Here is a 15,457-nt window from a genome sequence, read left to right as displayed (position 1 = left end):
CTCCCTATTGGTTAAAGGTCTTTCCTTTAAGGGATTGAAATTCAAGTCTTCAAACAGACAACCTTTGGTGAAGCTTCCAACTTGGACCATTAATGGTTATGTTTAAGTGAGAACTGATCCACACTTCTTCACTCTCTCTTCTCTCTCTCCATAGGCTTTCTATAACCAACCCATGGTAGCGGCTGCAGTGATTATCCACTTGGTAACAGATGGGACATGGCAGGAGATGGACCTCGAGCAGAAACAAGAGACAATTTTTGTGCAGCTGGTGGACACTAAAAACCAAAGTCACGATCTCGGTGAGAATGCTAGCTCGGTTATAATGCAACATGAAATAAAATGGTGGTGTTGTTTTTTTTACTTCGCCTTGGGATAAGCCAGTAAACAGGAAGATTTTTTTTTTAAAAAATAGACACGCAAAAATCGGTAACAGGTTCTGTCATGGAGTTCCACCAGTTCATTGGGATTGGGAAACACTTTTTATTGATTTTTTTTCTATATGTATTTATTGTTGGTTTTAACCTGGGGGCCGATTAGCACAAAGCTAAGCCAACAATCCTGGATTCCTGCTGGGTGGCATTTCATACAATGTGAAGCATGTGGCTTGGATCTCTTGCAATGTTCCCTTAGAATCCTATTCAATAAAGATCCAAAGGATTTCTAAGGATAACAGAATAACAGAGTAGATACAGTAGATAGATAGATAGATAGATAGATAGATAGATAGATAGATAGATAGATAGATAGATAGATAGATAGATAGATGGATGGATGGATGGATGGATGGATGGATGGATGGATGGATGGATGGATAAATAGGTAGGTAGATAGATGACAGATAGACAGACAGACAGGCAGATAGATAGATGATAGGTAGACAAATAGATTGATTGATAGATTGATTGATAGATAGACAGACATATAGATGTATAATACATGGATGGATGGATGGATGGAAAGGATGGATTGATAGATGACAGACACACATATAGATGATAGATAGGTAGGTAGGTAGGTAGATAGATAGACAAATAGATAGATGATAGATAGGTGATAGATAGATCAGATTGATATATAGATAGATAGATAGATAGATAGATAGATAGATAGATAGATAGAGATAGATAAATAGATAGTTAGATAGAGAGAGAGAGAGAGAGAGAGAAAGTGTTGAGAGATAGTCCAGGCCCCTACTCAAGCATTGTTGTACTCCTTCTTTCCATTTAGCTTCTTCTTCCCAATTAAGAGACCCTCCTCAATCTTTTTTTCTTTCCCACCAACCCCGGACCCTCTCTTTTTTCCCTCTCTAACCTCCCCCTCCCCAGGGGAGCACGGTTTGAGCTGCCGAAAAAACCCTTTGATTATCCCCGTTGTCCATGACCTCAGCCAGCACTTCTACCGGACTGGGGCCATTCTCATCACCTTCAGATCTCAGTATGTGGCTATCTCCGGGGTGGCCTTGCGCTCCTTCCAGAATTTTGACCCCATCGCCATCAGCAGCTGTCAGAGTGGGCAGACCTACAGCCCGGCCGAACAGAGGTAAGTCTCTTTCTGGTTCTTTACCGCTCATTAGCCACCAACTTCAGAAGTCCCCGATGAAGAGGCTCCTGAGGAAGAAGGAAGGGGGGAAGGGGGAGGAGAAGATTGACCCTTTGGCCTTGTTGGCAGAACCCATGTGGCTCCCCCTGAATACAAACAGGCCGGGCCATTTAACCCCACAAGGGAGAAGGTCCATAGATTATTTCCACCTCTGTTGACCTCTCGGGGTGACCTCAGTCCCGGTCGTCGGCACAGTTCCAAGGTTGGACTGAAATGAGCAGCTCAAGAAGAGAGACCTCCCCTCTGAGGAAGGAGGGAGGGATCTTTGTCGTTTGGGTTTTAATTCTTTTCACAGGACACCCCCTCCCCCCCACAAAAAAAAAAAAAGAGAGAGATTGCTTTCTTTGCTTTTCAGTGGATCTTTACATCAGCCCTGAGCAGGAAATGTGGTGTGGTTGGAAGCACGGAGGGACGGATCAGGCCAGATTTTGAAATTCTGCATCTGCTGCAGAAACCGGTTGGGTGGGCCATGGATTAGGAAGGTGCTAAAATGCTTCTTTCCATCTCCCCATAAAACTTCTTTTTCTTCTTTCATGTTTATGATTAGGGTGACTTATAATTTCCTTCCTTCCTTCCATTCATCCATCCCTCCCTTTCTTTCTTTCTTTCCTTCCCTCCAAGTCCTCCTTCTCTCCCTCCCTTTTTCTGAGTCCTTCCTTTCCTTCCTTCTTTCCTTTCTCCCTCCCTTTCCTTCTTTCCTTTGTCTGTCCTTCCTTCTTTCCCCTTGCTGCATTCCTCCATCCTCCCTCCCTTTCTTCTTCTGAGTCCTTCCTTCCTTTCTTCTTCCTTCCTTCCTTCATCCCTCCCTCCCTCCTCTCATCTTCCTTCCTTACTCCCTCCCTCTTTTCCTCCCTACTTCCTTTCATTCATTCATTCATCCCTCCCTTTCTTTCTTTCTTTGTCCCTCCCTCCCTCTTCCTTCCAAGTTCTCCCTCCCTCCCTTCTTCTGAGTCCTTCCTTCCTTCTTTCATCCCTTCCTTCATCCCTCCCTTTCCTTCTTTCCTTTGTCCCTCTCTCCTTCCTTCCCCTTCCTTGCTTCCTTCCTCCCTCCCTCCATCGGTGCCTCCCTCCAAGTCCTCCCTCTCTTCTTCTGAGTCCTTCCTTCCTTTCTTCCTCCTTCCTTCCTTTATCCCTCCCTCCCTCCCTCCTCTCTCATCTTCCCTCCTTCGTTTTTTTCATCCCTCCCTCCCTTCCTTTCCTTTCTTTCCTTCCAACGTTCATACACCTCCTGTCTAGTTGATGTACAGACAAGAAAGCTTCATACTGACAATCAGAATCCCACTTGCATCGATTTCTCCTTTGGAGGATAAAATACCTGCGTTCCCATCCACCTGGAAGAGAACAATATAGTCTAGGATAGATAAAAAAAGGGGGGGCAGTTGTTTAAAGCTGCATTTCTTCTTTCCTTTTAACACCCAACTCCCACAAGCTCCAACCGTCTGACATTTTTCTCCCGTTATTCCAGCAAGCCTTTTTCTAACTCTGCCAGCTTCACACCGGGGGTAGGATGCTGCCAGTATAACATCCGGTTCGGTTATCATGTGCCCTTTGCGCCTAATGCACACCGTGCATGCGTAAACAGCAACACGAAAATCCTTCCCTGCTTTGTTACTTCGAGGGAGTAACACAGCTGAGGAGCGGCAATAGGCTCTTCCGTGCGGATCAGCTGGGATGATGATGGTCAGTACAGCGCAGGGGAGAGAACCGGTTCGCTCCCAGCTAATCTTCGGAACTAGGGGTTCGCCTGAACCGGTCTGAACCAGCAGAATCCCACCCATGGCCCCAACATCCACAAACCGGATCTTGGGTTTGAAACCAGATCCGGGGAATGGGAGGTCTCTGAATATACTCACCTCCTTCGGGGCAATCCGAAGTCAGATCTCTTGCTCTCGCCCTAACTTCGGTGTGTGCTAAACTGGTTTTGCTTTCATCGTGTTTGGGTTTCTTCTCTGCGGAGATGTCTGTGGGACAGGACCCCATGCCAATGTCTATGGTTTATATCTCCTTTGGATGTTAATCTGCAATTTCACCTGTTATTCTCTTCATTGCTGAATGATATTTGTGTTCCTTTCGAGACTCTAAATGGTTCTGATGCCTCACCGTACGAACCTGGGTGGTCTCTTCCAAACCCCAAATGTGGGGTTGTCAAATTCATTTGCCGTGGCTTTCCCAGGTGCGTTCCAAAGCTTATTCCTGAGCCTTGGTGAGCTAGCAACGAAGCTGCCTTCTTCCATATGTAAACATTAACATTTGAAGGCCTGCTGGGAAGCAATTATGCTTTCTTTTTTTTTTAAAAAAAATAATAATTTGCAAAGGAAGCAGCCTCTCTGTTCTGGATATTGTTGGAGAGCTCCAGGGTTCTTTCCTCCATTGGCTGCTACGAAGAGATTTGGAAAACACCTTGATGTGGTGGGGCCCTCTTTCCCTGCAAAATCTGCTCGGATTTTGTTTTTTGAACAGAAAAAGAGGAAATATTATCGCCACACTTGTGTCTGAAGTGCGGAGTGGGTTATAAATCTGTGATAATATTCGAATTCCAGCATCAAAATATTGTGGTCTTCGCCAAGGCATGTTGAGCGGTTTCCCAGTAGGACTTTACCCTGGACAGGAAGCTTAAATGATTTGCCTGCTGCTCCTAACTCTTCCAGAATTTCTGCTTTTCCTTAGCCTGGTGAAGGTCCTTCTTTTTCTTCTGGAAATGATCCTGGTTAGCGTCTTATAGCCCTGCGATCCTTTTCCTAAGCTTTTGAAGGCATTTTGAGGTCAGGTTCAGGTGGTCTCCTGAATGATGAGGGTTGAGGAACCTGGATCTCATAGGCCTTTGACCCCCTTCCTAAGCTTTTGAAGGCATTTTGAGGTCAGGTTCAGATGGTCTCCTGAATGATGAGGGTTGAGGAACCTGGATCTCATAGGCCTTTGACCCCCTTCCTAAGCTTTTGAAGGCATTTTGAGGTCAGGTTCAGGTGGTCTCCTGAATGATGAGGGTTGAGGAACCTGGATCTCATAGCCCTTTGACCCCCTTCCTAAGCTTTTGAAGGCATTTTGAGGTCAGGTTCAGGTGGTCTCCTGAATGATGAGGGTTGAGGAACCTGGATCTCATAGGCCTTTGACCCCCTTCTTAAGCTTTTGAAGGCATTTTGAGGTCAGGTTCAGGTGGTCTCCTGAATGATGAGGGTTGAGGAACCTGGATCTCATAGGCCTTTGACCCCCTTCCTAAGCTTTTGAAGGCATTTTGAGGTCAGGTTCAGGTGGTCTCCTGAATGATGAGGGTTGAGGAACCTAGATCTCATAGCCCTTTGACCCCCTTCCTAAGCTTTTGAAGGCATTTTGAGGTCAGGTTCAGGTGGTCTCCTGAATGATGAGGGTTGAGGAACCTGGATCTCATAGACTTGCCATGCCCTTCCTGAGCTTTTGAAGGCATTTTGAGGTCAGATCAGGTGACACCCCAAACGAGGGTTGAAGAACCTGGATTATTCTATATGTTTCATGGCATATACTAAGCTTCTATCAGCTTCTACCAAGAGAATTGACATGGGCCAAGAACTGGAAGGTCCCAAACCCCCAGCTTTCAATTTCATATTGTTTCCCTACTCCTGCCCAGATAGCACGTGGTTTTCCTTTCCTTTTAAGTGCAGAGTGTGCATTGCACATTTGATAGTCGTACATTTGCTTTCCTCAGATCCTCTGAACCGTATTTTATTATCCATACATTTGTTGGAAGCAGCCAAGAGCCAGCTTCTGCAGGGTGGGCTGTGTGTTTTCTCTCACACCCTTCAATGTACAGCTGTGCAGCACAGATGGTAGTACACACAAACACACACACATAGAGAGAGAGAGAGAACGAAAGAGAGAGAGAGAGAGAGATTGAGGCACAATATACTTTATGAGAGGATATTTCGTGTCTGAGATTGGCCATGTGCCTCTAACACAGGGAATCCCCAGCACATCCCAGCATCTTTAATTCACTTTTTCCCCAGTCCCCGAATGTGTCCCCCACCCCCATGTGGTTTTTAAAACCCAGGTGCACCTTGGCATAAGTGCTGTGGCATTCTTCTTCGTCCCCTCTCTATTTCCCATCCAGAAAATGGGGGCGATAGGTGTTTCCTTGAATTGATTAGACAGAACATCCCCTGCAGTTTGACTTGGTTCCTTCATCATTAGAGTCCAAGAGGCTAGTCCCTAGGATCAAGGAGGCTAGAAATTGGGCGAACACACATTGCATGTCCTGATTTCCTGCTTTGCCTTGGGAGGGAGGGAGGGATGGGGGGAGAAAGGAAGGAAGGAAGGAAGGAAGGAAGGAAGGAAGGACTCAGAGGGAGGGAGTGAAGGGAAAGAAAGAAAGAAAGAAAGAAAGAAAGAAAGAAAGAAAGAAAGAAAGAAAGAAAGAAAGAAAGAAAGAAAGAAAGAAAGAAAAGGACTCGGAGGGAGGAAGTGAAGAGGAAGGAAGGAAGGAAAGAAAGGAAGGAGAGGGAGGTAGGAGAAAGGAAGAGCAGGGGAAGGAAAGGGAAGAGAAGGAAAGAGGGAAGGAAGGAGAAACAAGGAAGGAAGGGGAAAGAAGGAAGGAAGGGGAAAGAAGGAAGAAAGGAAGGACATTTTAACTCACCCTGAACATGAAGTATGGAAAAAAAAGTTTTTTTCAGGACACAGAAGGAAAAATTTCAGAAGAAGAAAATCACATTTAGGTGAAATCACAGTGCTCTTTGGGATATTACCGCCCTACAAGTTATATGCTACCTTGGAAGTCTGATTATTCCTACTCTAACTGAGTCTTTTTCTCCCCCCAAACAGCTGTGTCCCCCATTCTTGCAAGACCATGGACTGCCAAGAGTTGGAAATTGAGAACGCCATACTGTCTTTCACTGACGGAGGGCACTACAATGGCGCCCAGTGTAACGTTACCTGCCAAACAGGTTATGTCCTCCAGGCTCACAGAACCAATGATCTGCCCCAAAGCCAGGTTGGTGGAACTGGTGTGTGTGTGTGTGTGTGTGTGTGTGTGTGTGTGTAAATGGATACAGCTACCCATCTCACCCAAGGTGACTCTGATGAGAAAAAAGATGCTAAACAGGATGGGAAATTGAGCTCTTCCTTGGCAATGGGATTGCAGGGAAGCAGCGGTGATAAGAGAGAACATAGAATCATAGGGTTGGGAGAGACCTTTAACCACCGGTTCTGTGGGCGTGGCTTAGTTGGTGGGTGTGGCCAACTCAATATCACTCACATCGTGGCACGCATCTCCTCACCTGGCCTCTCATGACTGTGGGGATGCTGCAACAGTCATAAGTGTGAAAAATGGTCATAAGTCACTTTTTTCAGTGCCACTGTAACTTTGAATGGTCACTCCACATAAGCAAAGTACCAGCAAAGGAGGGGAAAAAAAACTCCAGAGAAGTTCCTGGAACAGGAAGTCTAGTCCTGCCAAGAATGTAATAAGGGGTTAACGGAGAGGCCGTTTCTGTAAGCAACACCAGAATGTTTCCTTCCTGCCTTCCTTACAGGATTAGCCCAGTAATTTCTTCTAACAACCGGTTCTCTGAACTGCTTAGAATGGTAACAACCGGTTCTAGCGAATAGGTGCGAACCGGTAGAATCCCACCCCTGGTCTTGTCTTCTGGTGCTTTGGGAAATAAGTGGACCCCATCTCCTTTGGGGCAGTGTCAATATATTCATGAAATGGAACAGAGCTTGGTAACAAGGTCAGCCAATGAATAGCATAGCAACTAAGTCAGCCAACGAGGACTGTTTTGGAAACTGAAATTCGAAGTAGCCTAGGCTGGAAACTGAAACTAAAAGTAGTCTAGGTGTGGCTCTATGTTAAAACTCTGCAACTCTGCAGCTATGTGGAGTTCTGCCCATTGAGATGAAACTGCTGATCTATAGAAGATGAAACTAACTTGCTTGCTGAAGACTGGAGCTCTGCTCTGAACTTGCAACATGTTTCTGTCTGAGTTTGCTCCGTGTTGGAGAAATCTACAACTGGTTTGTAAAAATCGATGTTTATAAAGATGTTAAATGAAGCATCAGCCATCTGTGTTTATTTTTTCTGGTGCTGAATTATCGCTGCAAAACTCTCTCTGGCAGCCCCTCAAATATTGGAAGGCTGCTATCATGTCTCCCCCGGTCCTTCTTTTCTCTAGACCAGAAAGACCCAATGCCCGCAACCATTTTTCATATCCCTGACTTTGCTGGCAGACGCCAAGAGAATACCAAGCGATTGAAACCGAGCTGGTCTTCCCCTTTCGCAACGAGCATCGCAACTAAATAAACCCTAAAACGGCGTCAGGAGAGGAGAATTAAACGTAGGAGGAGAACCAGGGGAGGGAAATGTCACTTCCTGCAAGGATACCAAGAGGCTGTTTATCGCGATGTCTTTGGGGAGAAAGTCTAGCGGATGCCTTTGACCCTGCCATCACCATCCAAATTAGGGTGCCTTCTTTTGGCAGCCAGCAGAAACCAAATTTGTCTCAGAACAAATTTGTCTTCCCATAAGAAAAGGAAAGATCTGTGGAGTTTTCTCCATTTAGAAGAGCGAGCTCAACCATCTGGGCCTCTGTTGCGCGAGGATTTTTACCCTAACGCGGCCCCAGCACTGACTGGCTTCTTTCTCTTCCAGGAGAAAGTTGTCTGTCTCTTTTCCTTCTGCAACCTTCCCCCCTCCCCAATACACAAACACACACACACATACACACACACACATACACACACACACACACACACACACACACACACACACACCCCACCCAAGCCCGAATGGCTTGTTTGTTTCTCTTTCTTGCGGGCTCTTTGCAGCCAAAGAGAATCCAGAGTTTTTCAAGGGAAAGAAAAAAGAATCAGATTGTTTCCCCTAATTATTTTGTCTCTCTCTCTGTGTGTGTGTTTGTGTGCAAGCTGCAAAGATGTTTGTGTGCACACGCAACCCTCAATTTGGCACCGACTCTGTGCTATCAGTGTACCCGTGAACTATGCTGGAGGTTTTTCCATCGCTTTGGGTTTGCAAAAGACTCCCGCTTTTCCTGAAGTTGGAACGATGAGAGAGATTTGGGCCGTGGTGAGGGAAGAGAGAGAGTGAGAAGGAAGGAAGAGGGGGGAGAGAGGGGGGAAGGAAGAGAGAAAAAGGAAGGAGGGAAAAGAAAGAAGAGAGAGAGAAGGAGAGGGAGAAAGAGACGGAAGGGAGAGACAGAGGGAGACAGAGAAAAGAAAAAGGGAGAGAGAGGAAAGAAGAGAGGGAAGGAAGGGAGAGGGGGGAAGGGAGAGAAGGAATTAAAGAGGGAAGGAAGGGAGACAGAAGGAAGGGAGAGATGGAAGGAAGGGAGAGAGGAGGAATTAAAGAGGAAAGGACGAGAGAGGGAAGGAAGGAAGGGAGAGGGGGAAGAAGGGAGAGAGAAGGAATTAAAGAGGAGAGGAAGGGAGAGAAGGGAAAGAAGAGAGGAAGGAAAAGGCAGGGAGAGGAGGGGGGAAAGGAATACAGGGAGGGAGAAGGAAAAAAGAGAGAGAGACTGTCTAATTCAGTGGCATTACCAAAAAGGAATGCAATTCCACCCTGCTCTGCCCCATGGCCTGGATTTCCTTATCTTAAGCCTCATAGCAAAACACCCCTGTTGCCCGAAAGCTGGTTCTGCAATGAGGCTGAGATGGATGGATGGATGGATGGATGGAAGGAAGGAAGGAAGGAAGGAAGGAAGGAAGGAAGGAAGGAAGGAAGGAAGGAAGACACTGAAGCCAGGTTGAATGTCAAGAGAATGTGAGAGTCCACTAACTAAATACAGCCGGCTTATAGGTTTCACCAGCAGAGCAATTGCCTCTCTCTCTCTCTCTCTTTCTCTCTCTCTCTCTCTCTCACTCTCACTCACTCTGTGTGTGTGTGTGTTTGTGTGTGTGTGTGTGTGTGTTGAGAACAAGAGCCAACTCATGTGCCTGGTTTTGATCAAGGGGTTTCCGTCTCCAAAGCAAATAGGGATGCTTGGTTAATTTCATCACCCTGCCCTACTCTGGTTGCTCGCCATTGCCAACTCGCTGTGGGACAGTTTAACAATTCAATTTAATTATTTGAAATAAATAAAAAAAAAATACTTTAATTTTTTTTAATTCACATTCAAATCCCGTCTTTCCTTTTGCATCTTTATTTTAATGATTCAATCCCACTATTTCTTTAATATTAATGTAACTCTTGTCCCGTGGTGAGTTGGCCACGGCAAGTAAGCCGTGGTGAATTGGCTGTGGTGAATTGAACATGGCGAGTTGGCCTTGGTGACTTGACTGTGGTCAGTTGGCCATGGAGAGTTGGCTATGGTGAGCTGGCCACGGTGAGTTGATTGTGGTGAGTTGGTTATGGAGAGTTGGCTGTGGTGAGTTGGCCATGGTGAGTTGGTCATGGAGAGTTGGCTACAATGAGTTGGCCATGATGAGTTGGTTGTGGTGAATTGGCCATGATGAGTTGGCCACAATGTGTTGGCCATGGTGAGCTGGCTGTGGTGAGTTGGCCATGGTGAGTTGGCCACAATGTGTTGGCCATGGTGAGTTGATTGGGGTGAGTTGGCCATGGTGAGTTGGCTACAATGAGTTGGCCACAATGAGTTGGCCATGGTGAGCTGGCTGTGGTGAGTTGGCCAGGGTGAGTTGGCCACAATGAGTTGCCCATGATGAGTTGGCCTTGGTGAGTTGATTGTGGTGAGTTGGCCATGGTGAGTTGGTCATGGAGAGTTGGCCTCAATGAATTGGCCATGGTGAGTTGGTTGTGGTGAATTGGCCGTGATGACTTGGCTATGGCAAATTGTCATAGACCCTGCTCAATTGGGCTACAGCTAACAGAATAAGAGATGGGAGGGACCTTGGAGAGCCAATAACTTTGGTTGTAGATATGGATTGTCTCAAAACTCATGCAGCCTCAACACTTTGAGTGTGATTTGGCCCGGGGGTGGGGGGATGGAATCAGAAGACAAACTATCCCAGGATACAAGTTCCTTTGGTGAGAGATGGGTCAAGCAAGCCCTGGCTTAATGAACCCTGTTTCCCTTCTTTCAGTGGGAGCCAAGCACCACCATGACTTGCCTGGATGGGGAATGGAACAAGCAGGTATCCTGTGAGCCCATTGACTGCGGGATTCCAGACCAGCACCATGTCTACCCGGCTACTTTTAACTGCAGCGAAGGGACCACCTTTGGCAAGAAGTGCTCCTTTACCTGCAAGCCTCCTGCTCAGCTAAAAGGTAAGTTCTCAGGGAGGAGGGCAGTTTTTGTCAACTCTAACGTGAGGCTTTGAGGTTTCTGAAGAAGAACAGAATTGGAAGGGGCGCTTTGAGGCCTTCTAGTCCAACCCCCTGCATAATCAGGAGAACCTATCCCATTTTAGACAAATCTGCATCAGAAGGCAAGACAAGACACTTCTCCTTCTCCTTCTTTTTCTTCTCCTTCTTTTTCTTCTCCTTCTTTTTCTTCTCCTTCTTTTTCTTCTCCTTCAAGACAGGAGACCATATAGTTGAAGAAGAAGGAGAAAAAGAAGAAGGAAACTGTCTGATAAAGTTTGAATTGATCCTAAACCATCACTACCACCCTCTTCTCCTTCTCCTCCTCTCTTTCCTTCTTCTTCTCTCCTCCTCTTTCTCTCTCTCTTTCCTCCTCCTCCTCTTCTTCCTCTTCCTCCTTCTCCTTCAAGACAGGAGACCTTATACTATCCTGGTTGAAGGAGAAGGAGAAAGAGAAGGAGACTGACTGATAAAGTTTGAATTGACTGATAAAGTTCGAATTGATCCTAAACCATCGCCACCACCCTCTTCTTCTCCTCCTCCTCTCTCTCTCCTTCTCCTCTCCTTCTCCTCTTTCTCTCTCTGTTTCCTCCTCCTCTTCTTTCTCTTCTTCCTTCTCCTCCTCCTTCTCCTCCTTCTCTCTCTCTCTCTCTTTCCTCCTCCGCCTCTTCTTCCTCTTCCTCCTTCTCCTTTAAGACAGGAGACCTTATACTATCTTGGTTGAAGGAGAAGGGGAAAGCAATTCTGAATGCTGAATCGGTGTGGTGTGACTAACACTGATCCCTCAGTGAGCTGCAGCATGTTAGGTCCAGAGCCGGGGATGACTCACTCCAAATTCAACCCCCAATGTCAGACCAGCCACTGTTTCTTAATGTCACAGTTCATCACCCTGCCGAAACAAGCATGAGATCATCCATGCTGGACTGTGGTGGACATGCTGGGTGAGTCAGACTGGAGAAAGCAGAGGAGCTGGCACAGGGAAGGAGCATTCAGAAGAGTCCAAGAATACCTCAACAGCTCAAAAGAAGACAAAAAGGTCTCAAAGTTGTTTTCCCCATCTCCCTGCAACCCCCATTCTGGATTCGGAAGGGCCCCTTGAGTATTTTGGACCATGGTGGGTCATCCTTGCCAATCTCCTGCAAGAGAAACCCAAGGTCGTCCCAGACACAGGGAATTGCAGTGTAATCTGTTGTAGGGGGACGCGGTGGCTCCGTGGTTAATACGCTCAGCTTGTCGATCAGAAAGGTCAGCAGATCAGTCGTTTGAATCCCTGGCGCTGCCTCTCCGAGGAATCTCCCGTTACTTGTCCGAGCTTCTGACAGCCTAGTAGTTCCAAAACATGTAAAAATACAAGTAAAAAAATAGGAGCTACTTTGATGGGAAGGTAACAGCGTTCAATGCACCTTCGGCATTTAATCATGCCGGCCACATGACCACGGAGACGTCTTCGGACAGCGCTGGCTCTTCTTTGGTTTTGCAATGGAGATGAGCACCGCCCCCCTAAAGCCGGAAACGACTAGCATGTGTGCGTGAGGGGAACCTTTTACCTTTACTATTGTAGGTTAACTCAAAGCTTGCGTCCCAGGAGTTTTGCCTGACCTTGGTTCCAAGACATCTGGGCGAATGAAAGTGAAGAGCATGGAGAACATCAACTATTGTGGAAGCTCTTGTGCCATCAAATCAAGGGTGGGGTGAGAAACTAAGAATGAGTTGCTGGACTATGACCGATTAGAAATTCGATTGATTGATAAACCAAAAAAAAAATCCACTGCAGAGCTTAGATGCCTATGACATTTTCTTTGAATGTGCTCCTAGATTTGGGGATTATTATTATTTTTTAAAATATTCTTGGTAAAGGGAAAGAAAAGGAGAGGGAAGTTTGACCCATCTGAGGATGGTTCTGAAAGAGATAATTGGGACATCTGAGATTCAAGGGGGAAAGTAGGATGGATGAAGGAGATTTTCAGAAATTTTCCTTGGATGGCATGGCCCCGTTTTCTTCAGCATAAGTGTCAACATCTACTTTTAATACCACCACCACCCCACCACCCCGGTCTGATTTCTTCCCTTGCAAATGAGTTTTATTCTTTTGCTTTTCCCACTTTGTTTCCGGGATGCTTTAAAACTTCTTTTGATTGTTTTAAAGCTTCCTTTATTGTTTTAAGGTAGTAGAAAGTCTCTCTCTCTCTCTTTCTCTCCTCTCTACCTCCCTCCATCTCTGTCTCCTTCTATCTCTCTCTGCCTCTCTCTCTCTGTCCTATCTCTCTCCCTTTCTGTCTGTCTCTCTCCCTCCCACTCTTTCTAATCTCTCTGTCTCTCTCTGTCTCTGTCTCTGTCTCTGTCTCTCTCTCTCTCTCTCTCTCATCTCTCAACCTCTCTCCATCTCTGTCTCTTTCTCTCTCTCTGCCTCTCTCTCTCTTTCTGTCTGTCTCTCTCCCTTTCTGTCTGTCTGTCTCTCTCCCTCCCACTCTTTCTGTCTCCCTGTGTCTGTCTGTCTGTCTCTCTCTCTCTCTCTCTTGTGTCTCTCAACCTCCCTCCATCTCTGTCTCTTTCTCTCTCTCTGCCTCTCTCTCGTTCTGTCTGTCTCTCTCCCTTTCTGTCTGTCTGTATGTCTCTCCCTACTCCGTCTCTGTCTCTGTGTCTCTCTGTCTCTCTCTCTGTGTCACAAAAACACAATCCAAGTTCCATCGCGCTCCTATCCTGGCTCCTTGACCTGAAAAAGCCACCTGAGTAGAAAATTTCCCTTTGGAAAACACAGGAAGACCAAACAGGTTGCTGGCGGGAAGGCAGCGGGCTGCAGAGCGAAAGGCAGAACGAGGCAGAAAAATAAAAACCCGCCTGTGAGAATGACAGCCGCTTTCTTTCCCGTTCCCTCCGCAGGCAATGGTGGATGGAACCCCGAACACCCATTTTTATTGACTTATTTACTCCGACCCAGCAGTATTTATAACCGCTTGCTCCCAGCTGACATTGGTTTTGGTTTTTTGTCGTCTGTCCCAGGAAGCAATAACCATTTGACATGCTTGGAAGACGGGTTGTGGTCCTTCCCAGAGGCTCTCTGCGAGTTGATGTGTCGGGCGCCTCCTTTGATTCCCAATGCTGACCTCCAAACTGGCCGCTGCCGGATTCAGAAACATAAAGTGGGCTCCTCCTGCAAGTATAAGTGCAGACCGGGCTACTATGTCCCTGGACCTTCACAGAAAACACGGAAGTAGGTGGTATCTCCTCACAGCGGCGCTTTGCAATAATCTGTAGGCCACTTTTGGGACACAAATCTCTCGGTGGCCATCTGGGCTTCTCCAGCCAGACGAGTGGGGGGTGCTTGTAGTAGGAACTGTGGGTCAGGGTTCTGAGGAATAGATCCATTGCAAGCAAAACCCCCGAGGCTGGTAGAATCCTCAAAAAAAAAGGACAGCTGCCTCCCCTTTTTTCTTCCCCTGTTTTTCTTCTTTCTTTCTTTCTCCTCTTTCTTTCTTTCTTTCTTTCTTTCTTTCTTTCTTTCTTTCTTTCTTTCTTTCTTTCTTTCTTTCTTTCTTTTTTCTTTCTCCTCTTTCTTTCTTTCTTTCTCTTTCTTTCTTTCTCTTTCTCCTCTTTCTCCTCTTTCTTTCTTTCTTTCTTTCTCTTTCTTTCTTTCTTTCTTTCTTTCTTTCTCCTCTTTCTTTCTTTCTCCTCTTTCTTTCTTTCTTTCTTTCTTTCTTTCTTTCTTTCTTTCCTTCCTTCCTTCCTTCTTTCTTTCTTTCTTTCTCTTTCTCCTCTTTCTTTCTCTTTCTTTCTTTCTTTCTTTCTTTCTTTCTTTCTTTCTTTCTTTCTTTCTTTCTTTCTTTCTTTCTTTCTTTTTCCTTCCTTCCTTCCTTCCTTCCTTCCTTCCTTCCTTCCTTCCTTCCTTCCTTCCTTCCTTCCTTCTCTTTCTTTCTTTCTTTCTTTCTTTCTTTCTTTCTTTCTTTCTTTCTTTCTTTCTTTCTTTCTCTCCTTCCTTCCTTCCTTCCTTCCTTCCTTCCTTCCTTCCTTCCTTCCTTCCTTCCTTCCTTCCTCCTTCCTTCCTTCCTTCCTTCCTTCCTTCGTAGAGGGGCTTTAATGGGTCGCTTTGGGGAGGAGACCATTTGGGACCTGCTTCTTATTTAAAAGAGGAAGAAAGAGGCAGTTAGGGTTCACTCCCCTTCTGCGTTTCTATGTCTTTTCGTTCACAAGTCAGCCTTGGGGGGCCACCTGCCTCCTTCTGGCAAATGCCCCATTGGTATCGCAACCTGGGGAGCCCCCTTTGAACCTCGGTGGGAAAACTTTCTCACTATCCTGCTTTTCTTTTCTTTTTCTTTTTACGACTTGGGGGGGAGGGGGGGAGGGGGGGAGGAAAGGGATGGGGGAGGAACCGCACACCCGCCCCATTAAACACACACACACACACACACACATACACACACACACCAGGATCTCCAAGCCCTTTCTTGGCCACAAAGCCTTTGAAGATTCTGGTTGAATGTAGCTTTCCACCCCGCTCCGCATCCCTTCCTCAAAAAGGGGGTCCATTTGGCCTGAGTGTGTTTGTGTATCTCCTTCTCCAAACATGGATAGCTTCCCATGTGGCTCACAAATAAACAGCAAGTCCCCCCCCCCGCCCCC

The 15,457-nt window shown here is 46.4% G+C and overlaps 1 protein-coding gene across 1 annotated transcript in view; it reads left to right on the top strand.

Moving 5' to 3' along the window:
• PAPPA (pappalysin 1) overlaps nt 1–15,457 on the top strand; it is a 117,410-nt gene that overhangs the window by 77,988 nt on the left and 23,965 nt on the right. Inside the window, 5 exon segments of the mRNA XM_087914615.1 lie at nt 155–299; nt 1,326–1,539; nt 6,388–6,556; nt 10,621–10,804; nt 13,841–14,051. Coding sequence (XP_087770741.1) covers nt 155–299; nt 1,326–1,539; nt 6,388–6,556; nt 10,621–10,804; nt 13,841–14,051 — 923 coding nt within the window.

This window comes from Pseudonaja textilis, chromosome 17 (assembly GCF_049901715.1).
Source record: "Pseudonaja textilis isolate UNSWEBS1 chromosome 17, rPseTex1.2, whole genome shotgun sequence".
In the NCBI taxonomy this organism is placed as follows: Eukaryota; Metazoa; Chordata; class Lepidosauria; order Squamata; family Elapidae; genus Pseudonaja; species Pseudonaja textilis.
This window is presented reverse-complemented; position numbering and strand designations above follow the sequence as displayed.